Source organism: Sinocyclocheilus anshuiensis, unplaced genomic scaffold, assembly GCF_001515605.1.
Source record: "Sinocyclocheilus anshuiensis isolate Anshui unplaced genomic scaffold, SAMN03320099.WGS_v1.1 scaffold50, whole genome shotgun sequence".
Taxonomy (NCBI): Eukaryota; Metazoa; Chordata; class Actinopteri; order Cypriniformes; family Cyprinidae; genus Sinocyclocheilus; species Sinocyclocheilus anshuiensis.
Genome location: NW_015542382.1, coordinates 1,301,377 through 1,323,097, shown reverse-complemented (window position 1 = coordinate 1,323,097; position 21,721 = coordinate 1,301,377). Strand labels below are relative to the sequence as shown.

Below are 21,721 nucleotides of genomic sequence, written 5' to 3'. Positions count from 1 at the left end.
TATCGCCTTTGGTTTTGGAGGTTATCCCAACTCCAAATTTTCCTTTGATTATATCCTTGTTTTCATTAACCAGTTGGTCAAGAAGTAACAGCTGTTCTTGCGCCAGTTTCGTTTTCTTTTACATTTGCATGTCTTACTATCAGCCATGATTATTCTACTCTGTTAATTAAAAGGCTGATTATATTGCTAATTGCTAATTGTTTACGAGAAGCATAGGCTACATGTAATTAGCTGAACATATATTTGTTTAATTCTTAGCCTGCAGCCTGCATTTTAAAATCTTTATTTTTGGCAATTAACATTTTTATTTTTAAGCCTTTATTTGAATATGGCAACATAATATCGCGCTCTACAATATTTCTATGAATAAAGCTCTGACAGAGACTATCAGCCAATCACTGTGTGCATAGTTAGTAAGCATGCTGACATCATCCATAGCAACGAGGTCAACCCCGCCCTTACTCTTAGCTTAAGACTTCTCTCTATTCCTTAGTAAAAGCTTGTCTCAGCAGCTTTGTGAATCGGTTTTAAGAGAAAACTCATAGCTAAAAACTTTTACTGCTATTTAGGAGAACTCTTACTGGTAAGATAAAATGTTTTGTGAATACGGGCCCTGGTCAGTTAAGTAGCAGAGGGGGTTGTTAATCAGTTTCAGCTGCTTTGGTGTTAATGAAATTTACAACAGGTGCACAAGATGGGCAACAATGAGACGACCCCCAAAACAGGAATGGTTTTACAGGTGGAGGCCTCTGACATTTTTTTTCCCTGCTCATCTTTTCTGACTGTTTTTCACTAGTTTTGCATTTGGCTAGGGTCAGTGTCACTACTGGTAGCATGAGGCGATACCTGGACCCTACAGAGGTTGCACAGGCAGTCCAAATCCTCCAGGATGGCACATCAATACGTGCCATTGCCAGAAGGTTTGCTGTGCATGGTCTCAAGAACATGGAGGAGATTCCAGGAGACTGGCAGTTACTCTAGGAGAGCTGGACAGGGCCGTAGAAGGTCCTTAATTCAATTCAAGTTTATTTGTATAGCGCTTTTCACGATACAAATCATTGCAAAGCAACTTTACAGCAAATTAAGTTTCTACAATATTTAGTGGTAGCTAACCCATCAGCAGGACTGGTATCTGCTCCTTTGTACAAGGAGGAACAGGATGAGCACAGCCAGAGCCCTACAGAATGACCTCCAGCAGGCCACTGGTGTGAATGCCTCTGACCAAACAATCAGAAACAGACTTCATGAGGGTGGCCTGAGGGCCCGACGTTTTCTAGCGGGCCCTGTGCTCACTGCCAGGCACCGTGGAGCTCGACTGGCATTTGCTATTGAACACCAGAATTGGCAGGTCCGCCACTGGCGCCCTGTGCTTTTCACAGATGAGAGCAGGTTCACCCTGAGCACATGAGACAGACGTGAAAGGGTCTGGAGAAGCCGTGGAGAACGTTATGCTGCCTGTAACATCGTTCAGCATGATCGGTTTGGTGGTGGGTAGGGAATGTGGGTCAGTGATGGTCTGGGGAGGCATATCCATGGAGGGACGCACAGACCTCTACAGGCTAGACAATGGCACCCTGACTGCCATTAGGTATCGGGATGAAATCCTTGGACCCATTGTCAGACCCTACGCTGGTGCAGTGGGTCCTGGGTTCCTCCTGGTGCACGACAATGTGGCGAGAGTATGCAGGCAGTTCCTTGAGGATGAAGGAATTGATACCATTGAATGGCCCCAACGCTTGCCTGACCTAAATCCAATAGAACACCTCTGGTACATTGTTTCGGTCCATCCAACGCCACCAGGTTGCACCTCAGACTGTCCAGGTGCTCAGTGATGCCCTGGTCCAGATCTGGGAGGAAATTCCCCAGGACACCATCCGTCATCTCATTAGGACATTGTCAGGCATGCATACAAGCACGTGGGGGCCATATAAATGACTGAGTACCATTTTGAGTTGCTGCAATGAAATTTCAGCAAAATGGACTAGCCTGCTGCATAATTTTTTCACTTTGATTTTTGGTGGTGTCTTTGAATTCAGCCCTCAGTAGGTTGATAATTTTCATTTCCATCAAACGATGTGGCATCCTTTCGTTCCTAACACATTGCCCAGTCCATATCAGTATAGATATCCAGCATGATATTTTCCCCATTGAGATCTGATGTGTTTTCAAAGTGTTCCTTTAATTTTTTTTTGAGCAGTGTATTTATTGGTCACATCTTATTTTTTGCAATAATCCAGAAGCCAAAGGTACTACCGTATTGGCTTTCTGTCGAGGGAACCTGGGTGATGCTAACTTTTAGGTTGGTCTTAAAAAAAATCATCACTGCAGCACTCTGTTTTCTTTCAGGATGTACTCATTTTGTGTCATCTCTGTTTTTGTTATTCAGTCAACTTGAGTGTGATGTTTGTTGTGTGTTGTTTCTTCAGCTCAGCAAAAGCCTGTAAACAGTGCTGATGTTGAGGTGGTTCAGGGTCGAGTTAAACAGCTTTTGCAGAAATACTGCAGTGGAGTCTGGCTGTCAAAAATCCCTCAGCTCTATAGGATTATGTTCCAGGAAGAGCTCCATATGCACAAAGAATTGGAGACATGGACGCACATCTGCACTGTGAGAAAACTAAAATACACAAAACACATTCTGACTACTAAAATTAATCAATCTATCTGCTCAAATTTAAATAAGATCTTGATCGGTGTTACTAACATAAAAAAACTGAAGTTAAAATAAATTAAAACTAAATACATACTGCATATTTAAAAAACGAATAATGGGATCATGGACCACAAAACCAGTCATAAGTGTCAATTTTTGGAAATTGAGATTTATACATCATCTAAAGCTGAATAAATAAGCTTTCCATTGATGTATGGTTTGTTAGGATAGGATAATATTTGGCCGAGATGCAACAATGTGAAAATCTAGAATCTGAGGGTGCAAAAAAAATCTAAATATTGAGAAAATCGCCTTTAAAGCTGTCCAAATGAAGTTCTTAGCAATGCATATTACTAATAACAAATTACGTTTTAATATATTTATGGTAGGAAATTTACAAAACATCTTCATGAAACATGATCTTTACTTAATATCGTAATGATTTTTGGCATAAAAGAAAAATCTATAATTTTGGCCCATACAATGTATTGTTGGCTATTGCTACAAATATACCCGTGCGACTTGTGACTGGTTTTGTGGTCCAGGGTCACAAATGACAAAATCACACAAAACGATTAAAAATTAAATCAAAATGAAAACTGAAAATAACAATAATAAAAGATGATTTTATATACGGTACTCAATAGTATATAAAAAATATTCAAATAACAAAATAATGTTTTTCATACACTCATGCTGACTCATATGTAATGTCGTTATGGTGGGCTGTGGTCACTATAAACCATCATTTTATGGAAAAGAACCATACAGGATGAATAAATTATTACAATTTACACTTTTGGGTGAACTATTCCTTTGTTTAATAAAGTTGTTGACTGTTATATGGTACGTGATGCTTTGTTTTCTTTTTCAATTCTCTCCTTAGGTTGAAAAGCCAGGCAGCAATAACATAGTTGACCGTCTGGTGTATCCTGTCTTGGAACCTGTCCCAAAACCAAGCACTGTGCCTGCTGTAGCTCCATGCAAGCAGTCTCCTAACGCAAAACAGCCAACACCTGCCCAGCAAACTACCCGCATCCTCAGAACTCTTGCCATTAACATTCCTCCTTCTGCCCAGAAATCCCAACCACCTTTGAGCCCAACATCACCCAATTCCACCAAGCTGGATTTCAATCTCCCTGAAACACCCAAAGCTCACCCTCACTCACCCATCACCCCTCCTTCCACTCCACCTTCTCACCAGCCTCTGACTCCAGAGATCAAGCAGAAGCTGAGGCAGCTGCTCAATAAATACAGCCAGGGCCTGTGGGCCCATGCACTTCCACAACTTTTCCAGGAGGCCTTTGGGTACTTTTGACCTCTGTCACTTTTGATCAGTTTAATGCATCCTTATTGAATTACTAATTTTTCTTTAAAAAAAATTAACAATTGAAAGTAGTGTACTTGTGATTTTTGAATGCACAAGAGACATTCATACACTGTTGTGACACATTGTTTCGATCATTTCTAGCTGTCAATTTGTACTATAATGTATGAGATAGTATCACTGCTTATTTTTCCCAGTGAAAGTTTTTTTTTTTTTCCTGTCTTGTCTCTCAGGTGTGTGTTTCCACAGAATGTGCTGGAGGATCTGACTCTGTTGGCAGATACATGTATGGTTGAGTACCCCATGCCAGACAATCGAAAGAGAGCCATACTGTACGCACTGCCATGCCAGGTGCAGACACAGCCTCGTCCTCGTCCACCACCGCTGGTTTTGCCCTACACCGGCAACCCACGTGTACCTCCTCTGATCATCCCAACAACAGAGTTCCTTTCTGTTTTGGTGATGGAGGTCTGCAGCACAGACAATATTGTTCTCAGGTAGAGCTCACAAAACCAATATTTTACTAGATACAAGATTCCTCTCAAGTTCTGTATCATTTGGATTATTTAAGGTTGTGGATTCATGATGATGTCTTATTTTTCAGGTTTGTAGGGGAAGGCTACTCTAAAGCTCTGGAGGTGTTGGAGGAGGCCATGCTACAATTCTATAATACAGTTGGAGCTGGACTTTGTCTTCTCTCCCCAAAAATTGGACAACTGGTGGCAGTTGCTATAGAGGACGATGCAGTACTGAGAGCTCAGGTCCACCTGGTCACAGAGGACACTGTGAAGGTATCAGAGTCTGTGTATAAGACAAAGTCAGTTTGCATTAGATGTAATTCAAACTTTTTAGTTTTCGTAGGTGTACTGTGTGGATCACGGGTTCTTTGAGGTGGTCAGCAGGAAAAAGATACTACAGCTGAGGGATCAATTCCTGACTCTTCCCTTCCAGGCAACCACGTGCCAACTTGCAGGTAATATTCATCAGAGGCTTTTGTGTATATGTGAGAATGGAAGCTTAAACTGTTAATTTTTAATTTCATAACAGAAAAAAAAACCGAAATTAAATGAAAAGAATTATGAGGAGTCTGAATTGTGAGAGAGAAAGTCGCGATCACTTTTTTATGTTTTTTTTTAATGTGAGAGAGTAATATGTGATGAAATTGTTCACTGTCACTGTCTTGAATGTTAGGTTTGGAGCCGTTCAGTACAGATAGGGTAGTTCTGAAGACTCTGGAGTCATTAGCTATTGGCCGTACGCTATTGGTTGAGATTGTGGAGCGAGAGGGCACACCAGTTATTGTGCTCTATGACACTTCTGAGAACGAGGATGTGAATGTGATTGCTGTATGCTTGAAAGCCCTGCAGGATAAGTCCATGGAGAATCCTCTACAGGTCTATCAGAATTACATAAAATTGCATGAATATCAAATTGCTGCACATTTTCAGAAAATAATTTCTATATTTACAAAATGAATAAATAATAATGCCCCTCTCCTCCATTTATTCAGGTGAACAGCGTGTACACAAACGTGTGCGTGACAAATGTGTGCTTTGATGGCAGTATTTACTGTCAATTGCCTTCTCGAGGCCAGGCCAAACTCAAAGACATCATGGACAAGATTGAAGCACACTTCATCTCTCAGGTAAAATGGTAAAATTCAGTTTTTTAGGCTTCTTTTAGGAGATGTAATAATTGTCAGTGCACTAAATATTTTTTCTGTGTTTCTAAGTTAACATGGGAGCTGTTGGTGTCCAAACCGTTCTGCGGGAAAGTGTGTCTAGCTAAATACAAAGGCAAATGGGCGAGAGCAGAGGTGAGAAGACTGCCTACTCTTTCCCTTCATCCACACATTTAAACTGGCTTTTGTTCAGTGACAATTTGGGCTGCACAATATATTGAAATAATGTTGAATATCAAATTATAGTGAAGCATGGCACTGTGTTCATTTACACATGCTTTTCTTGATATGATGTTCAGAGGCTCGGTTCACAGTTCTGGTTCTCGGTTCTGGAGTTGGTCACTTACATGCATTTTAAAACTCAGTGCGTGTCGCCTATTTCACTAGATTTGTATTGAGAAGCTTTTTTCTACCTGTTGACAACAGATGAGAAGCTTTAAGGGCTTCATGTGGTTTTCCACCAAAATAAGCTTAACTGTTTAACTTAAAAATGAGGAATGTTAATGTTAGATATTAATATTAGTATTATAATTTTGCAGATGTATTTCATAGTGTGATATGTATTTTTTGTTTATTAATCATAACTATCATAATTATCACAAAGAATGGTCAAAAAAGGTGGAAATGTGGCCACTGATAAATGGAAAGATTTTTTTAAGGTTTGAATTGGTTCCTGTAAGAATGTACCCAAGTATGAACACCCATATTTTTCAAGTTAATTCCACATAGTTCAGCCCGAAAAGGATGGTTTGCACTCGAAGTCTTTTGATTCAGATTTTTTGTTCAGCCATTTTTTTCATTGTTCAGACATTTTTCACCATTTCTTTATTTTATGCAAATTTACTTCAGTCATTCTAGACAAATAAAGTGATTCATATTTTCATTGCTTACATGAATGTGTGTTGCATCTGTGTATAGATCATTAACCTTCATGGTAGTCAAGTGTTGGACATTCTGTTTTTGGATCTGGGACTTCCTGCTTCTCTGGAGGTTAGTGAGCTCAGAGAGATCCCACCAATCTACCTCAAAGAGCTCATCACCATACCACCTCAGGTACACGCATAGATGTCTTGGTCATTTTCTTGCATATTTGTTTCCATTCTCATCGCTTGCCACAAGTGTGCAGGTCATTGTTTCAGTTGCATCATGAATCAAGCAGTGAGTTTTTCCACTTGTTTGATTAATAAAATAACTCTTTTTGCATGTAGTGACTTTTTTGGACCAAGTTTACTTTGTAGCATTGTATTAGTCTGTTTTATGAATGAAAGGAATTGTTTCTGGCTCTGTAGGCTATAAAGTGTATTCTGGAGGAACTGAATGCAGATGGGAGTGTTTGGCCTCCTGAAGCTGTTCTGTGGTTGAGGGAGACCGTCCTCAACAAAGTCCCAAGTTGCATGAAGGTCTTGCACATTCAGTTATTGTTTACTCAAAAATGTATTTTTAATTTTTTTGACATTCTTACTGTAAAGTTTATCCATTTATTGGCATGCTTGTTGTGTTTAGATAGTGAAGCTTGATGAGACCAGGACTGTACATATCTACCTCTTAACTGGTAATGGAGCCCAGGACCTTCAGAGCAGTGTTAACCGTCAGCTTGCCTCCTGTCCATTCTGGCAGCGGGATATCCACTTCAGCAAGATCACCAGGGTTTCCAAACCTATCCTGCCCGAGGCAGGGGACAGCCCCTATACAGCTCCTGCACAGTCTAATGCCCTCACACTGCCCCCTAAGCTGGACTTACCAGTGGTCGGGCAAAACATGGATGTGTTTGTGTCGGTTGCATGCCACCCCGGGCACTTTGTGCTGCAGCCGTGGCAGGATCTGTACAAGCTGGTGGTGCTGATGGGAGAAATGATCCTGTTCTACAACAAACAGGAAGTAACCCAAATCAACATCCAGAAGAATAACGTCTACGTTGCCAAGATCGACAACAAGTGAGATTTGAGTGGCACCTCTGATTATACTTCCACAACCTTCTGGGCAACTAAATCATTGTCTCTTTTTTTTTCTTTCACTCTTCCTTTGTCTTTTCACCTCTCTTTATTTATAGTTGGCATCGTGTTTTGGTAAAGGGCGTCTTAACCAATGGCTTGGTCTCTGTGTATGAGTTGGATTATGGGAAGTACGAGTTGATCAACTATTCCCAGCTCCAACCTCTCATTGATGAGTTCAGGCAGCTGCCGTTCCAAGGAATTTCTGCTCAGCTGGCTGGTAAGAGAGAAGCTGCAGCCAAATGGAGTTAAAACAAATGATTTAATCCTGATTATTTGTCATCCTTTTACTAATATTTGATATACATCTTTGTCTGAAAGGGTTATTTGTCTTTTAGAATAGCCATATATTTCAGCAAAATGCCTATCGTTGGCAAGTAGATGACAAATTTTTAAAGGAAGTACAGTAAAAATCTAGCAAAACAAGCCTTTTTTTTTTACTAAAAGAACACAAGGAATAATATTTTACTTTATATATACACCAGTAGAACACATTAAAAATAACAAATAGTAATATTTCATGGAATTTTTTTTTTTCTTACTAGCTAATACCACACAGGGACTTCCGTGAACAGTTTTCCGTGATTGCGCAAACAAATTGAAGAATCAGTGATTCTGAACCAATTAAATTTAAGTGTTTTTATTTTAAACTAATCATGACAATAGTTTGCTTGCATAGTCTCGTATGTTTAACAACCAAATAAAAATGTTAGAAAAAAATGTAAAAAAAAAAATCATGATACTAAGTAGAGGTCTGCAAGCCCGTTGGGTCCTGAGTCCATTCGGGCTGGGCTCGGGCGATTGTTTTATTTATTTATTTTTTACAGATCGGGCTCTGGTCGGACTCGGGCTCATTTAGCTTTTCTCCTTTTATTGTGCCCATATACGCACAGAGCACACATAGGCTACTGTATGAAATATTATTATATTGATTATATTATAAATCTTATACATCGCCTTGTATGCAATTCGCAACGCATATACGCACGCATTAGCATACAGGTGACAATTGACCATGCAGAGCATCAGGGAGAAGTTGGAGCATGGGGAGTTACTAAAAGTTGCATTTTGGATCATCCATGCATTTGATGATGATCCTGACTCACCATCTCCTCATTGGATGCGCCTTTAGAGAGAAATGCATCTTTAGGAATTTTATAATGAAAGAGTTTTTGTTTTCGATTTGAATTATTTCGTTTTAAAGTAGTAATTCAAAGTTGGCGCCTCCATGTCCTGTAAATCGCGCTTCAGCTTCCACTCTGCACAAACGATTGGCGTCAGCACACATTTATCTAGGTCAGGGGTAGGCAAGTTCGGTCCTAGAGAGCCGCAGTCCTGCAGAGTTCAGCTCCAACCCTGAAAAAAAACTCACCTGCCTATAGCCTTAGTAATCCTGAAGACATTGATTAGCTTGTTCAGGTGTGTTTGATTAGGGTTGGAGCTGACCTCTGCAGGACTGCGGCTCTCTAGGACTGAACTTGCCTACCCCTGATCTAGGTTAAGCTTTAAACTAACATTGTGGAGCTTTGTGCCAGTGTAAACGCAGCCTTAGTTACAGTTGACCGTGCAGAGCATCAGGGAGAAGTTGGAGCATGGGGAGTTACTAAAAGTTGCATTTTGGATCATCCATGCATTTGATGATGATCCTGACTCACCATCTCCTCATTGGATGCGCCTTTAGAGAGAAATGCATCTTTAGGAATTTTATAATGAAAGAGTTTTTGTTTTCGATTTGAATTATTTAGTTTCAAAGTATTTAAAGCATTCTATTAGATATATTTATCATGTCTGTCAGGAGGCAAGTATTCGAGTGTCGGTTCATCATTGTGAAGCGCTCCTGCTCAAGACCAAGACGACAGAAAGCGCATCCTGTTTGTTTTCCTTAATTTCATATATATTTATCATATCTGTGACTCAATTCGTTGAGTTTCGGTTCATCCTTGTGAAGCCTCGTTCAAGACCGAGACGGCAAGCGCATCCTCTGTTTTCCTATTTATTTTATAAAAGCACGTTTTGTTGATATTGTGAATGCACACAAATAAAAGTAGACCCTTTACATTTCCGAATGTATTGCTCTTACCTTTATGAGCAAAAATTACGGTGTATTTTAAGTTGTTTCCACTATCAAGAAAAAAATGCGAGTGAGTGATCGCGCTGGCGCCTCCATGTCCTGCAGAGTGCCTTCAGCTTCCACTCTCCGCACAAACGATTAGATATGCGCCTAATAGTGCACATTTATATCGTTTAAACATTTAAACTAACATTGTGATATGCTTGAACTGTTTTATATCTATAGATTTTATTTTAGTTGTGATGATTTGAGAAGGCTAAATTGATCAAACATAGGCTAAGATCAACTCGCTGTCTGCCGCTGGCTGCTTGGTCGTTACTTTCAAAAACAAAAACTTACATTTAATGAATAAAAAATGCTCCAAACGTTTTTCTAAATCAACTTAAAATAACGAAACGTTATATTATAAATCTTATACATCGCCTTGTATGCAATTCGCAACGCATATACGCACGCATTAGCATACAGGTGACAATTGACCATGCAGAGCATCAGGGAGAAGTTGGAGCATGGGGAGTTACTAAAAGTTGCATTTTGGATCATCCATGCATTTGATGATGATCCTGACTCACCATCTCCTCATTGGATGCGCCTTTAGAGAGAAATGCATCTTTAGGAATTTTATAATGAAAGAGTTTTTGTTTTCGATTTGAATTATTTCGTTTTAAAGTAGTAATTCAAAGTTGGCGCCTCCATGTCCTGTAAATCGCGCTTCAGCTTCCACTCTGCACAAACGATTGGCGTCAGCACACAAATCAACTTAAAATAACGAAACGAAATACAATCACTTTGCCATTTCATACAAAACTGAACTATTTTAATAGCTGAAACAGTCGTATAAGCTGTTTTGGGAGATGGGGAAAAAAAGAAGAGCTCGGTTCAGACTCGGGCTGAGAATTCTGATAAGCTGTCAGACAAGGGTCGGGCTAGGGCCTGAGCGTCTCGGGCTAGGGCCTAGATTTTAGGCCTTGCGGGGCTCTAATACGGAGTCGGTTTTATGTATGTCAACAAAGTATCAAATATATTGTAAATATTTCATGTATCACCCAGCCCTATTGCAAAATTCCTCAAAACTGATCAGTATCTGTAGATGCTTCTGATTTGCATGTGAAATGTTTGTTTTCAGGTGTCAAGCAAGGGGTCTGGGCTGAGGAATCTTCTATGGTGTTCCGGAACCATGTTGAGAAGAAGCCGCTGGTGGCTCAGATCGAGTCCGTTGAGGAGGGGGATTGGCCCTGGGAGCGTAAAATCTCTGTCTACCTAGTAGACACCACACAGGAGGACAATGACATCTGGATCCACAACATTGTGGTGGAGTTTTTAGATGAGATCAACAGAGCAGCTTGAGACTGTCACCACTTCCCTTTCCAAGAACCATGCTGAAACTTTGAGTCTGAAGAAATCTAGAATTCAAGAGCATTGACTCTAGATGTGTTTGGTGGGTCATTTTATTCATGCATGGTCAAGAATTGTTTCAGTTATCGTTCTGAGTGCCATGGAAAATGGATTTCTTTACCTGTTTTTGCCAGTTGTACAAATAATACTACTAATAATATGCCATTCCCAAAATTAACTCGTTAATACCTGAACAACCTTCCTTTCTGTGTCTTTACAATAGGGCCATTTGTCTAAGTAATTTGATTTTTATGTGTGTATTGTGTGAGACACCACTGCTTGTATTGTTTATACTCTTATTGATTTTTGCACTGGTTTGTTTGCAATCTTATTGTGTGTTTTCTAAACAGAGAATGGCCTAATTGTAATAGAACATTTGTGTTCAGATGCTCAGGTTTGTTTTATTTCCAAGTTGACAATTGGTTCGGAGAATTAAAAAAGTCAACAACAAGACACACTTGGGTGACTGTCATTTGTCTTTGCAGCTTGATATCGGTAAAAATGTAGCTTTGAGTTGTGGGACCCGTTCAATCCTCTGATTGGTGGGCTTGAGGTTTGGCGACATTTGATTGGCAGGTCCGCACGGTGGGCAGGGCCATGTTCTGCGCTACTCCGGGTTTGTGGAAACTCTTTGATCGCCACCGACTACTGGACTTGGTGAAAGAAGGCTGTAGCAGTAACTGCTTTTAATATTTGGACTTTCTCCGCCGTGTCAAGCGCTGTTCTTCTGTGACCCTTGGACTTGAGAATACATTGCTTGAGGCAGCAGCACATTTGTGTGAATTAGCGGCTCCGAAAAGACACCATATCTGGTCAAAGTATTCAGCTGTCGCATGCGCTATATATAGTGTGGGATAAGCGCTGTCTGAAGTAAGTGAGAAAGATAGGCGCTCCGGTACTAACGCTTTGTTTTCCTCATCATTGCAGTCATAAACATACTAATATGTATATTAACAGGACTGATGAAGCTCGGAGAAAATAAGCTATATTTGATCTATAATTAATTGTCTTGAGGTTGTGAATGTATGATATATATTTTCTATGTTTTATCTTTATTTTACTAATGTTAATATAATAGTTATGTATCTGGTCTTTCCTAGTCAGAATCAACACGCTTTTACTCAAGAATCATTAATTGCACTTTTATTAACTGTAGTGAAAAAGTAATTTGTGTGAGGAACTACAAATGTGTATATAATAACTAGTCTATTGATTCAGAAAACCTAAACTAGAGGCTCCAAGTCAAGGCAGTGTGTTAATAATAAAATTTGCATTATATAGTATGTTGGGGTTTGCTGGTCATTGTCCTTGTCTATTGGATTCATCAAGGACAATGGAGACAGATGCCAGCCGTCAGTTTGACAAGTTTTCTTTTCGTGTAGATGTAGGCCTATTATAATAAATTACTCTGTTCATCTAATGTGTAAGACCATACTGTATATGTTTCTTTAAAATATATTTAGCATGTATTTTACAGAAAGCAAGCATAAGTCCAGTTTTCAAACAAAACATTTGGGAAAGAGACATTCAAAAGGTTTTAAATAGTAAAGCATAGACAGATGTAAACACAAAGTATATTTGTGCTTTATCTGGTTGTTAAAAGTTAGCAGTTAATGTGATGAAGTACACCTGTACTACTCTGCTCTCCATAACCCATATGCTTTCAATTTGGCCAGAATAATCCACTGAAATACTGTGGAAAATCATAGGCTGGACATATTGATCATCATAATTATTCAGCATCAAATCCTTTGAACCTTGTATTTAGAATAGACCTAATAATGAATCCGTTTCTCTTGTCTTTACCAAGATCTTGAGCTGGGGGGAATAACATCTTATTCACCATGTTCTGTAAAGAGATGGATAAATTCAGGAATGTGGATGAGGATGAGCTCTTGCAGAAGCTCAGTGAAGAAGAGCTCAGGAGACTAGAAGATGAACTCGAAGAGCTTGATCCTGATGTAAGTGCACTTAAAACAAATCTAAAATTGGACTTTAAGAGCTCCATAAAATGAAACGCGATTCATAAATGTGCTCACACAGTTAATTTGTCTCGGAATACTTTACAATATGAAAGGTTAAAAAAACTTTGAACAAAACCTGATCTGTTTCTGATCTGTAAATATGGTATTTAGACTATAAGATGTGTGAACGTTTTTAAGGGAGACCTGTTGTATGTCCTGTGTTTAGTAGCGGGATTAGTTTCATCGGGCTGTTGTTTTAGTTTTGTTTGACTGAACTGCATTATTTTACACATAGTGGTGTTTGTTTGTCTGTGTTGCTACCAAGTCTGATTGTTTGTCTGCACTGTAGTGATGTTTGTTTGTCTGGACTGTGTATTTTTAATGTGTCTGGTTTGTTTATGTGGACTGTTTGTCTGGACTGTGTCGTTTCCGAGTGGTGTTTGTTTGTCTGGACTGTTGCTACCTAGTCTGGTTTGTTTGTCTGGCCTTTGTTGTTCCCTAGTGTGGATTTTTTCATCTGGACTGTGTTATTTCCCAATGTTTGGTGTTTGACTTTACTGTGTTTTTATGTATAATGTGTTGTTTGTCTTTACTATGTAGTGACATAATGGTGTTTGTTTGACTAGATTGTTTTATTTTGGACTGTGTGCCATTTTTGTTTAAGAAGCCCACTTAATTCCTGTGTTTACTGTTTGTTTGGACTATATTGTTTCATAGTCATGTTTGCTTGGCTGGACTGTGTTTTTTTTAGTATAATGTTGTTTGTTTGTCTGGGTGTGGGTTTTTTTTTGTATAATGCTTTTCTGTCTGTACTGTGTTGTACAATCATTTGTTAGGCATTGTTGTTTCAATGGCATTTTTATTTATGAAACCCACTTTCTACAGTGTTTCACTGTGCTGTTTCATTGTTATGTTTGTTTGGCTGGACTGGGTTTTTATTACGAATCATGGTGTTTGTTTGACTCGACTGTGTTGCTGCGGTTTGTTTGTCTGGTTTATTATGTGTTGAGCATTGCTATTATTGTTTGAGAAGACCACTTAATTCCTGTTGTTTTTGTTTGTCTGGACTGTGTTGTATCACATTGGCGTTTCTGAGTTTAGACTAAGTCAGTTTGAGAGGACTGTGCTATTTTAAATGGGTTGGAGTGTGCGCTGTTGTATTGCAGTATAGGGAATGAAGAGGTTCTCTCTGTTGGTGTTCTTTTTCTCACTCAGACCACAGTTTTATATTTGCTCTTGAGGAATCTGGTTTGACTCCAGCATCTAAGCATTTCTTGACAGATTTAGACAGAGGTAGGCTAAATGTCCAGCAACAGAGAGGAGGGAAAAAATAATTTCTTCTCCCAAACTGAGATGTTCAGCCAGAGGTGCAGAAGTTTACCATAAATACTAGTGCTGGAACAAAAGTTAATCTGCTCTAGTGTACCAAAAATAAGCAGTCCCCACCAAAGCAGAGCCTTTCCCGAAACACTAAATTGTGCTTGTAAATTTTGTAGTGGAAATTTCTACTTTAACGATTTTAAATGTCACTTTAGAATTAATTGGAGTCTCCATTTGCTCAATTTTATCTGCACTAAGAATAAACAATACTAAGGTGTCCGGTAAAGCTCTGTTCTCTCTGAAAGGCTGTGTGTTTTGGATTCTGTCATCGCATTTAATATGCACATACGTACACATCCCCCCATTTGCTCTGTGGCTGATAGGCCTAGTCTTAGAAGAATGTTATCATTGCTCTCTGTTTTTAAGGCAGTGGTGGAGTTTTTTCAGTAAGTGGGTGCAAATGAGAAAACCTGGGTTAAGTGCAGAAATCTCATATAGCCTGTATCAAATAGTTGCAAAGAGGAAATTGATGGAAAATGGCCCCTGTACCATGTACAGTAATGGTATTAACTTAAGATACCAGATATGTCAAGTTTATATTTTACTGTAATGGACTAGTTTACATTCTGTGTGATTTTTATGATATTTTGATGACAGATCTAATGTTCATAAATGATATTGTTTTCAGAATGCACTGTTGCCAGCAGGATTCAGACAGAGGGATCAGACCAAGAAAGCTCCGACCGGAACGTTCCAGAGAGATAACCTTCTCACTCACCTGGAGAAACAGGCCAAAGAGCATCCAGACCGAGATGAACTTGTTCCCTACACTGGCAAGAAAAGAGGTAAGAAGTGACTTAAATTTTAGAACCATGGGCACTTTTGTTACTTTTAGAGAAATATAAACTCTCTTCACACTCTCATTAGTTTGTAATTTGTCAACTAAAAAGTCCAATAGTGTATATATATATACATATATATATATATACGAAAATAACAATATAAAAAATATATATATATGTATATATATACTGTACATCACAGGAGAAATTGTCATTTTTGTCTTTTTATCCTGAGTTATAAACATTGCCACTAAACTGTCATTTCCAGCTTTGCGTTTGATATTTTATTAACAGAAATTACATAGCTCTTTTATGAAACCTAAATACAAACAGTTTCTATTTGACACTTTTTGCATAACGCAATGAAATTACACATAGGCATTGGAAATGATGCACATGAAGTGATATTAACTTTTTAGATTTATTCACATATCACATCTCATTAAACAAGAACACTCACATTTAATGAATTGTTTTAGAGGCAAAATTTAATGTTGAAATGGTGCCGCATATGTAGGACAGTCAAAAATAAATGAAGGCATTTTTTCCTTCTCTCTCCATCTCTGTATGTGTGTAAATGTGCGTATGTAGGAAAAGTGTGGATGCCTAAGACCAAAGTTGTTGACCCTATCCTGGAAGATGTCACTCTGGAGCCTGAACTAGAGGAGGCACTATCTAGTGCTACTGATGCAGAATTGTGCGATATAGCAGGTACAATACAAATGTTAGCAATTTAATTCATGTAACACCATTCCAAAACACAATTTTATAAATGTTATTTTGAATGTATTAGGATGAATGTATTAGGATGTAATTCAATTCAGCACCTTCTGTTCGCTAATTTTAATATGAATGCATATTCAAATGAGTGAATCCACCTGTGATTTCATTGACTAATTCCCCCTTCCTGTGTGTATCTCACCGTGTGCCTCTCTCTGGTCTGTCCTTTAGTTTTCTCCACTCCATTTACATCTTCATTCCTCATTTTCCCTGTCCACTCCCCTGCTCCATCGTTTCTAAGCCACGCATCATTCCAGTAGGTTTATTTGTAACATTGTATGCTGCTCTAACATTTCCAGGAAATTTTTGAAACATTAGTTCAGTATTTGATGTTCATGTTGCTTCCAAACTTGTTTGACTATCTTTCCTCTTTTGAGATACCACAAAGATCAGCAGCATTCTTCAAAATTGTTTTGTGTTTCATAGGGGGAAAAAAACTAAACCATACAGGTTTGGAACAACAGGGTAAATAATTCATTTTTGTTTTTAGGTGAACGGGCGTGCAACTGTGCACATGTCAATTCTTGAAACTGCGTATGCGAGTTTGAGCTCTTTTTCTTTCATAACAATGATGACTCATCCATGTGCGCTAAAGACACATGGCTACCAAAAAAGGGGAACAAAGTTTTTCCTGCTGGCTAAAAAAAAACCTCTCAACTGTCAGACACTAACTTGCTCTCATTTAACATGATGGAGAGGTTTCGTTTAAAATGAGGTCAATTTTTTTAAATTTTATTTGGGATCATGTTTCAAAGACAGCAGGATTTAAGCAGTTGACTTAGTCTGAACATCTTATATGCACAGACAGATTGGAGCTTCATATGGGAATGAGGTTAGTTCAGTTGTCTTTGGCCCAGGGTCAACAATCAGATGCAGTATACATGCCAGACTCATAAATTGCACTTTCCTCTTAACTCCCTATTCAGATGTTTTGCTGTACAATTTAGTTTTTTATTCTGCACTAGTTCATCTGATGGCATTACTGTTCTGCTTGAGATATTTTTCGTCAGGTAAATGTGAATGATGTTGAGTTGGTATCTTGGAAAAAATGATTTTACGTATGATTTACATGTATATGTTGTGCATTTTCAAAACTTGACTGACATAAAATGCTTAAAATGCTTTTTTGACATGCTTTTTTCCCCTTTCTAAATTTGAAAAGCCATTTTGGGCATGCACACACTGATGAGTAATCAGCAGTATTACGAAGCACTGGCCAGCAGTACCATCATCAACAAACAGGGCTTGAACAGTAAGTGAATTTTCAGTTGTCCTGTAATGTGTTTGTTTGATTTTATGCTTTATATTTGTCTGAATAATTATTTATGATCGAATTATAGATTACACTTAAAGGAATAGTTTACTGAAAAAAGAAAATCTGCTGAAAATGTACTCTGTCTTTTATGTATTCTGGCCATCCAAGATGTAGATGAGTTTGTTTCTTCATCCAGACAAAAATGGATCCTCTGCAGTGAATGGGTGCCGTCTTAATGAAAGTTCAAACAGCTGATACAAGCACCACAATATGACAGTGATGCTGTCTACACTGGATGAAGCTATACAAGTAATCCAAATGACTCCAGTCCATCAATTAATGAAAAGCTAAACGTGTGTAATAAATCCATAAAGACATTTTTAACTTCAAACTTATGCTTTTGGCTAAAATACGAGTCCTCTATCTATATTGCTGTTTCCAGTGGAAAAGGTTGTTTTGTCTGAATCAGGAGAGAAATATTCTCAGATCAAGCACCGTTTACAAGTGAAAATATTTTGGTGGATTTTCACATGAGAGTACAACAAGGGATGGACTTTTTGACTAGATGAAGCATTGTTATTGTTTATGGACTGGTATTTTGGCCATAAGTGACAGCTGAAGTTAAAATGCCTTAATGTTCGATTTGTTTTTTTTTTTACAAACATGAGCTTTTTGCTTCAAAAGATGTTAATTGATGGACTGGAGTCATATGGATTACTTGTGGATTATTGTGATGTTTTTATCAGCTGTTTGGACTCTCATTTTGACGGCACCCATTCACTGCAGAGGATTCATTGGTGAGCAAGTGATATAATGCTAAATTTCTCCAAATCTGTTCAGATAAAAAACCAAAACAAAAAAAACCTCATCTACATCTTGGGTGGCCTGAGGGTGAGTAAATTTTCAACAAATTTTCATTTCTGAGTGAACTACTCCTTTAAACATGCCTGAATGTCAAACGCGTCTGCAGACAAATGATGCTAAACCTTCTATACTTAGTTTGAGCCATTATTGCAATTACTTTTAAACAGCTGGTCATTTAAAGGTGATTTAAAGTGTGTTTGAGCTATCATTCTATAAAAATTTATGCAATTAATTAACTAAAGAATTCCTGTAGCTTAAACAGTAGAGCATGTCACTAGAATTGTCAAAATCATGGGTTCGATTCCCAGGAAATGCATGAATTTAAAGAAAAAAAAAGTACATTAATGTAAAAATGTAAATAAATGTAATGCAATGCCATATACATTTGTTAGTGTAGCTTGGGATTGCTGTGAATAGATGTATACAGTGTAGAGTTTTACAATGTGATATAGTATTTTGTCATATATCTGGCACTGAACCATATAATTTGTTGTAACTGAGAGTTATAAAATATAAACAGGCGTAATCCAGTGTACTCGGTATAAGCCAGTGCCAGACGAACAGCCCAATGACACAGATGTAGAGGAAACACTACAGAGAATCAAGAGAAATGATCCAGACATTGTTGAGGTCAACCTAAACAACATCAAGGTGCCACTTTCACTCATTTATTTATACTGTACTCTCTGTTGCATAGTGTCTTAATATGTTTTGATGGTTTACCCCGTTATGTGTCCTCTCTGTTTTTTTGGTGATCTGTAGAATATTCCAGTCCCAACTTTGAAAGCGTATGCTGAAGTTCTCAAAGGGAACAGTGTTGTGGAACGCCTGAGCATCGTTGGCACCAGAAGTAATGATCCTGTGGCCTTTGTGAGTTACATAAAGAAGCACAGCCATTCTCAAAATTCAGATTTTTCTATATATATATATTTAAATAAGTTATATTTTCCAAAAAGAAAATGCAGCATGCAGCTTATTTTTATTTCTGTCATGACAACTCTCGGAGGGATTGGCATGGTAATGTACATGACAATGTTAATGTATTTGGTCTTGGCGGAAAAGATCTGCTACGCTGCTGCTGCGGCAGAACAAGTACCGAGACTTGCTACTGCCAATACATCCACATCATGCTGCTGTAAGCATGTAAGAAATACTGCTGCTGCACATATAACACATATGAATAACCCCCATATAGCATACATAAATCACCCCGTAGCAGATCTATACAGGTGGAGCTGGGGAAGGTGGAGGGTATTTGAATATTGAGCAGCGAGCTCATTGGCTACTGATACAGGAGAGAACCAATCAGCTGCCATGTGACAATGATATCGCCAGGTCAGATTGAGCTAGACCTATCAGACTGTGCCATCTAGAGTTTCATGCCAGAACTCTGTATATATAATTTTTGGAGTTGTGACCTTGTTATAACAATTGAGCATTTTCATTCTCAATACATTTTCATTAATTTTAAGGCAGAAAAGTACTACTTTTAGGCTGATTTGAATAAAAAATGCAGATAACAAATGTTGCAATGCAGTTTTTTTGGATGAAATATGTCTAATATGTTGTTACTGAGATTTACTTCACTAAGTACACTATTCATCTACTGTTCTAACATTTGACTTTTTTTAAATAAACTATTTTATTCAGTAAGAATGCATTAAATGGATTAAAAGAGTTCTTTTTCAAATAAATGCTTTTTGAGCTTTCTAAGAATCCTGAAATCATGTGTAGTGGTTTCCACAAAAATATTTAGCAGCACAGCTGTTTTCAACGATTTGAATTTTGAACTTTTGAACAGTAGTTATTAAACAACGTGTAATGTTGTTTGGTTCCCAGGCACTAGCAGACATGCTGAAAGTGAACACCACTCTGAAGAGTCTAAACGTTGAGTCAAACTTCATTACTGGAGCTGGAATTCTGGCGCTCGTGGAATCATTAAAGAGCAACACTACACTGCTGGAGCTAAAGATTGACAACCAGGTACACACACACATACATACACAGACTAAAGTGATATGAGGTCTGAGCCATTATCTGTACTGATCACAGGAGTAGCAAAAGAAGGAATGAAAAGAGTTATTATAACTTGTGTGTTTATGTGTGATACAGAGCCAGCCTTTAGGTAATAAGGTTGAGATGGAGATAGCTAACATTTTGGAGAAGAACACTACTCTGCTGAAGTTTGGATACCACTTCACCCAGCAGGGCCCACGCTTGCGTGGATCTAATGCCATGATGAACAACAATGATCTGGGTAAGAAACACACACACTGAGATAGATGCAGTCGAGTTTGGTATTTGTATGTGTATTTCAGAATTAACATTTATTGATGCTAATTGCGTATATTTGTTTAAAAATGCATAACTGTGTGTTTGTATGCTGGTTTTGCTGAAATAGGTACACTACCATTTAACAGTTCGGTTTGTGGGAGATTTTTGAATGTTTTTGGCATTTATTTGGTCAAAAATACTATTAAAAATAATATTGTCAAATATTATTACAATTTACGAGTCTTTAGTGTCACACGATCTGTCAGAAATCAGTCTAATATGCTGATTTGCTGCTCGAGAAACAAATTCTTGTTTTTGGCAATGTAGAAAGCATTTGTGCTACTTAATAATTTTATGGTTCTTTGATGAATGGAAAGTTTAAAAGAGCAGCATTTATATTAAATAGGAAGTTGTCACTTCTGATCCATTTATGGCAGCCTGACTGAATAAACGTATTAAAGGGAGTATATGTATTGCTGTTTTCATGCCATGTATGTATTTCCAGCACGTGTAGTTCGGTCGGACTCAGATGGCGCGATCACATTCACTCTGTCAGTCCCTGAGCTGGAAAGAGCCTTCTGTAAAAAGTTCAAGTTCACAACGAAACCCAAGTAAACAGAGTCTTGCCTTCCTCCTCTCCCTCTGGGCACTACCTGCTGTCTTTTCGCTCTCATTTTTGCCTCCTCGCAATCCCTCAAGCCTCTGGATCGTTTTGAACTTTTGTACTGTTCCTCAAGCTTCCTTCTGCCACTTCAGCATCTTCACTACTGCATTTTTCTCTGTCAAAGTGAATTCAAAACCGGTCTCTCTCCATTATCTGGTTGTTTCTCAGTTTGGCTGTCTAATGTTTTCTTCAGGTTTTAAGGTTTAGTCTTTACTTTCTTCTGCATTAAGAGCGTATTCTGATGCCAACTCTACTAAAATATTATAGAAAATGTCCTCCGGCTAGCTGTGCATGCAAAGCTTTTTGTTTAAAAAGGAGTAGTTCACCCAAAATGTTTACATTTGGTGTCTTTTTTTAAACATATGACTTCCTTCTATGCAGTGCAAAAGAAAAAAATTACCCGAATGTTTCAATAAAAGTGACTGAGCTACAAAAAGGGCAAAAAGCACCATAAAAGTAGTCCATTTGACTTGTACTCTATATTCCAAATCTTTTTTGAATCCTATAAAAACTACTCTTTGAAATGAGTGAACTATTCCTTTAATTGCAATTTTACGTTTCTATCTTTCTACAAATGCAGTAAGGATTGCCCAATGTCTAGCATAGAGGTTGTCTGAGAAAGTGTAAGAATGTCTTTTAAAAG

The 21,721-nt window shown here is 38.2% G+C and overlaps 2 protein-coding genes across 4 annotated transcripts in view; both read left to right on the top strand.

Moving 5' to 3' along the window:
* Nucleotides 1-11,560, top strand: part of tdrd7a (tudor domain containing 7 a) — a 27,644-nt gene extending 16,084 nt beyond the window's left edge. Inside the window, exons 10-18 of the mRNA XM_016491751.1 lie at nt 4,839-4,950; nt 5,169-5,371; nt 5,488-5,622; nt 5,710-5,793; nt 6,577-6,711; nt 6,948-7,058; nt 7,162-7,592; nt 7,709-7,869; nt 10,847-11,560. Of these exons, the coding sequence (XP_016347237.1) occupies nt 4,839-4,950; nt 5,169-5,371; nt 5,488-5,622; nt 5,710-5,793; nt 6,577-6,711; nt 6,948-7,058; nt 7,162-7,592; nt 7,709-7,869; nt 10,847-11,067 (1,593 nt within the window). The 3' untranslated portion in view covers nt 11,068-11,560. The remainder of the gene's footprint in view (nt 1-4,838; nt 4,951-5,168; nt 5,372-5,487; nt 5,623-5,709; nt 5,794-6,576; nt 6,712-6,947; nt 7,059-7,161; nt 7,593-7,708; nt 7,870-10,846) is intronic.
* Nucleotides 11,561-11,731: 171 nt separating this feature from the next.
* The window catches only part of tmod1 (tropomodulin 1), an 11,302-nt gene continuing 1,312 nt past the window's right edge, over nt 11,732-21,721 (top strand). The window contains exons 1-10 of one of the 3 annotated variants that reach the window (XM_016491748.1): nt 11,732-11,985; nt 12,926-13,076; nt 15,088-15,244; nt 15,833-15,952; nt 17,184-17,273; nt 18,661-18,791; nt 18,903-19,010; nt 19,980-20,123; nt 20,253-20,397; nt 20,920-21,025. In XM_016491748.1, coding sequence (XP_016347234.1) covers nt 12,960-13,076; nt 15,088-15,244; nt 15,833-15,952; nt 17,184-17,273; nt 18,661-18,791; nt 18,903-19,010; nt 19,980-20,123; nt 20,253-20,397; nt 20,920-21,025 — 1,118 coding nt within the window. In that variant the 5' untranslated portion in view covers nt 11,732-11,985; nt 12,926-12,959. Of the gene's footprint in view, nt 11,986-12,925; nt 13,077-15,087; nt 15,245-15,832; nt 15,953-16,336; nt 16,472-17,183; nt 17,274-18,660; nt 18,792-18,902; nt 19,011-19,979; nt 20,124-20,252; nt 20,398-20,919; nt 21,026-21,721 lie in introns of those variants that run through there. The other 2 variants (XM_016491749.1, XM_016491750.1) reach the window with 2 other exon arrangements.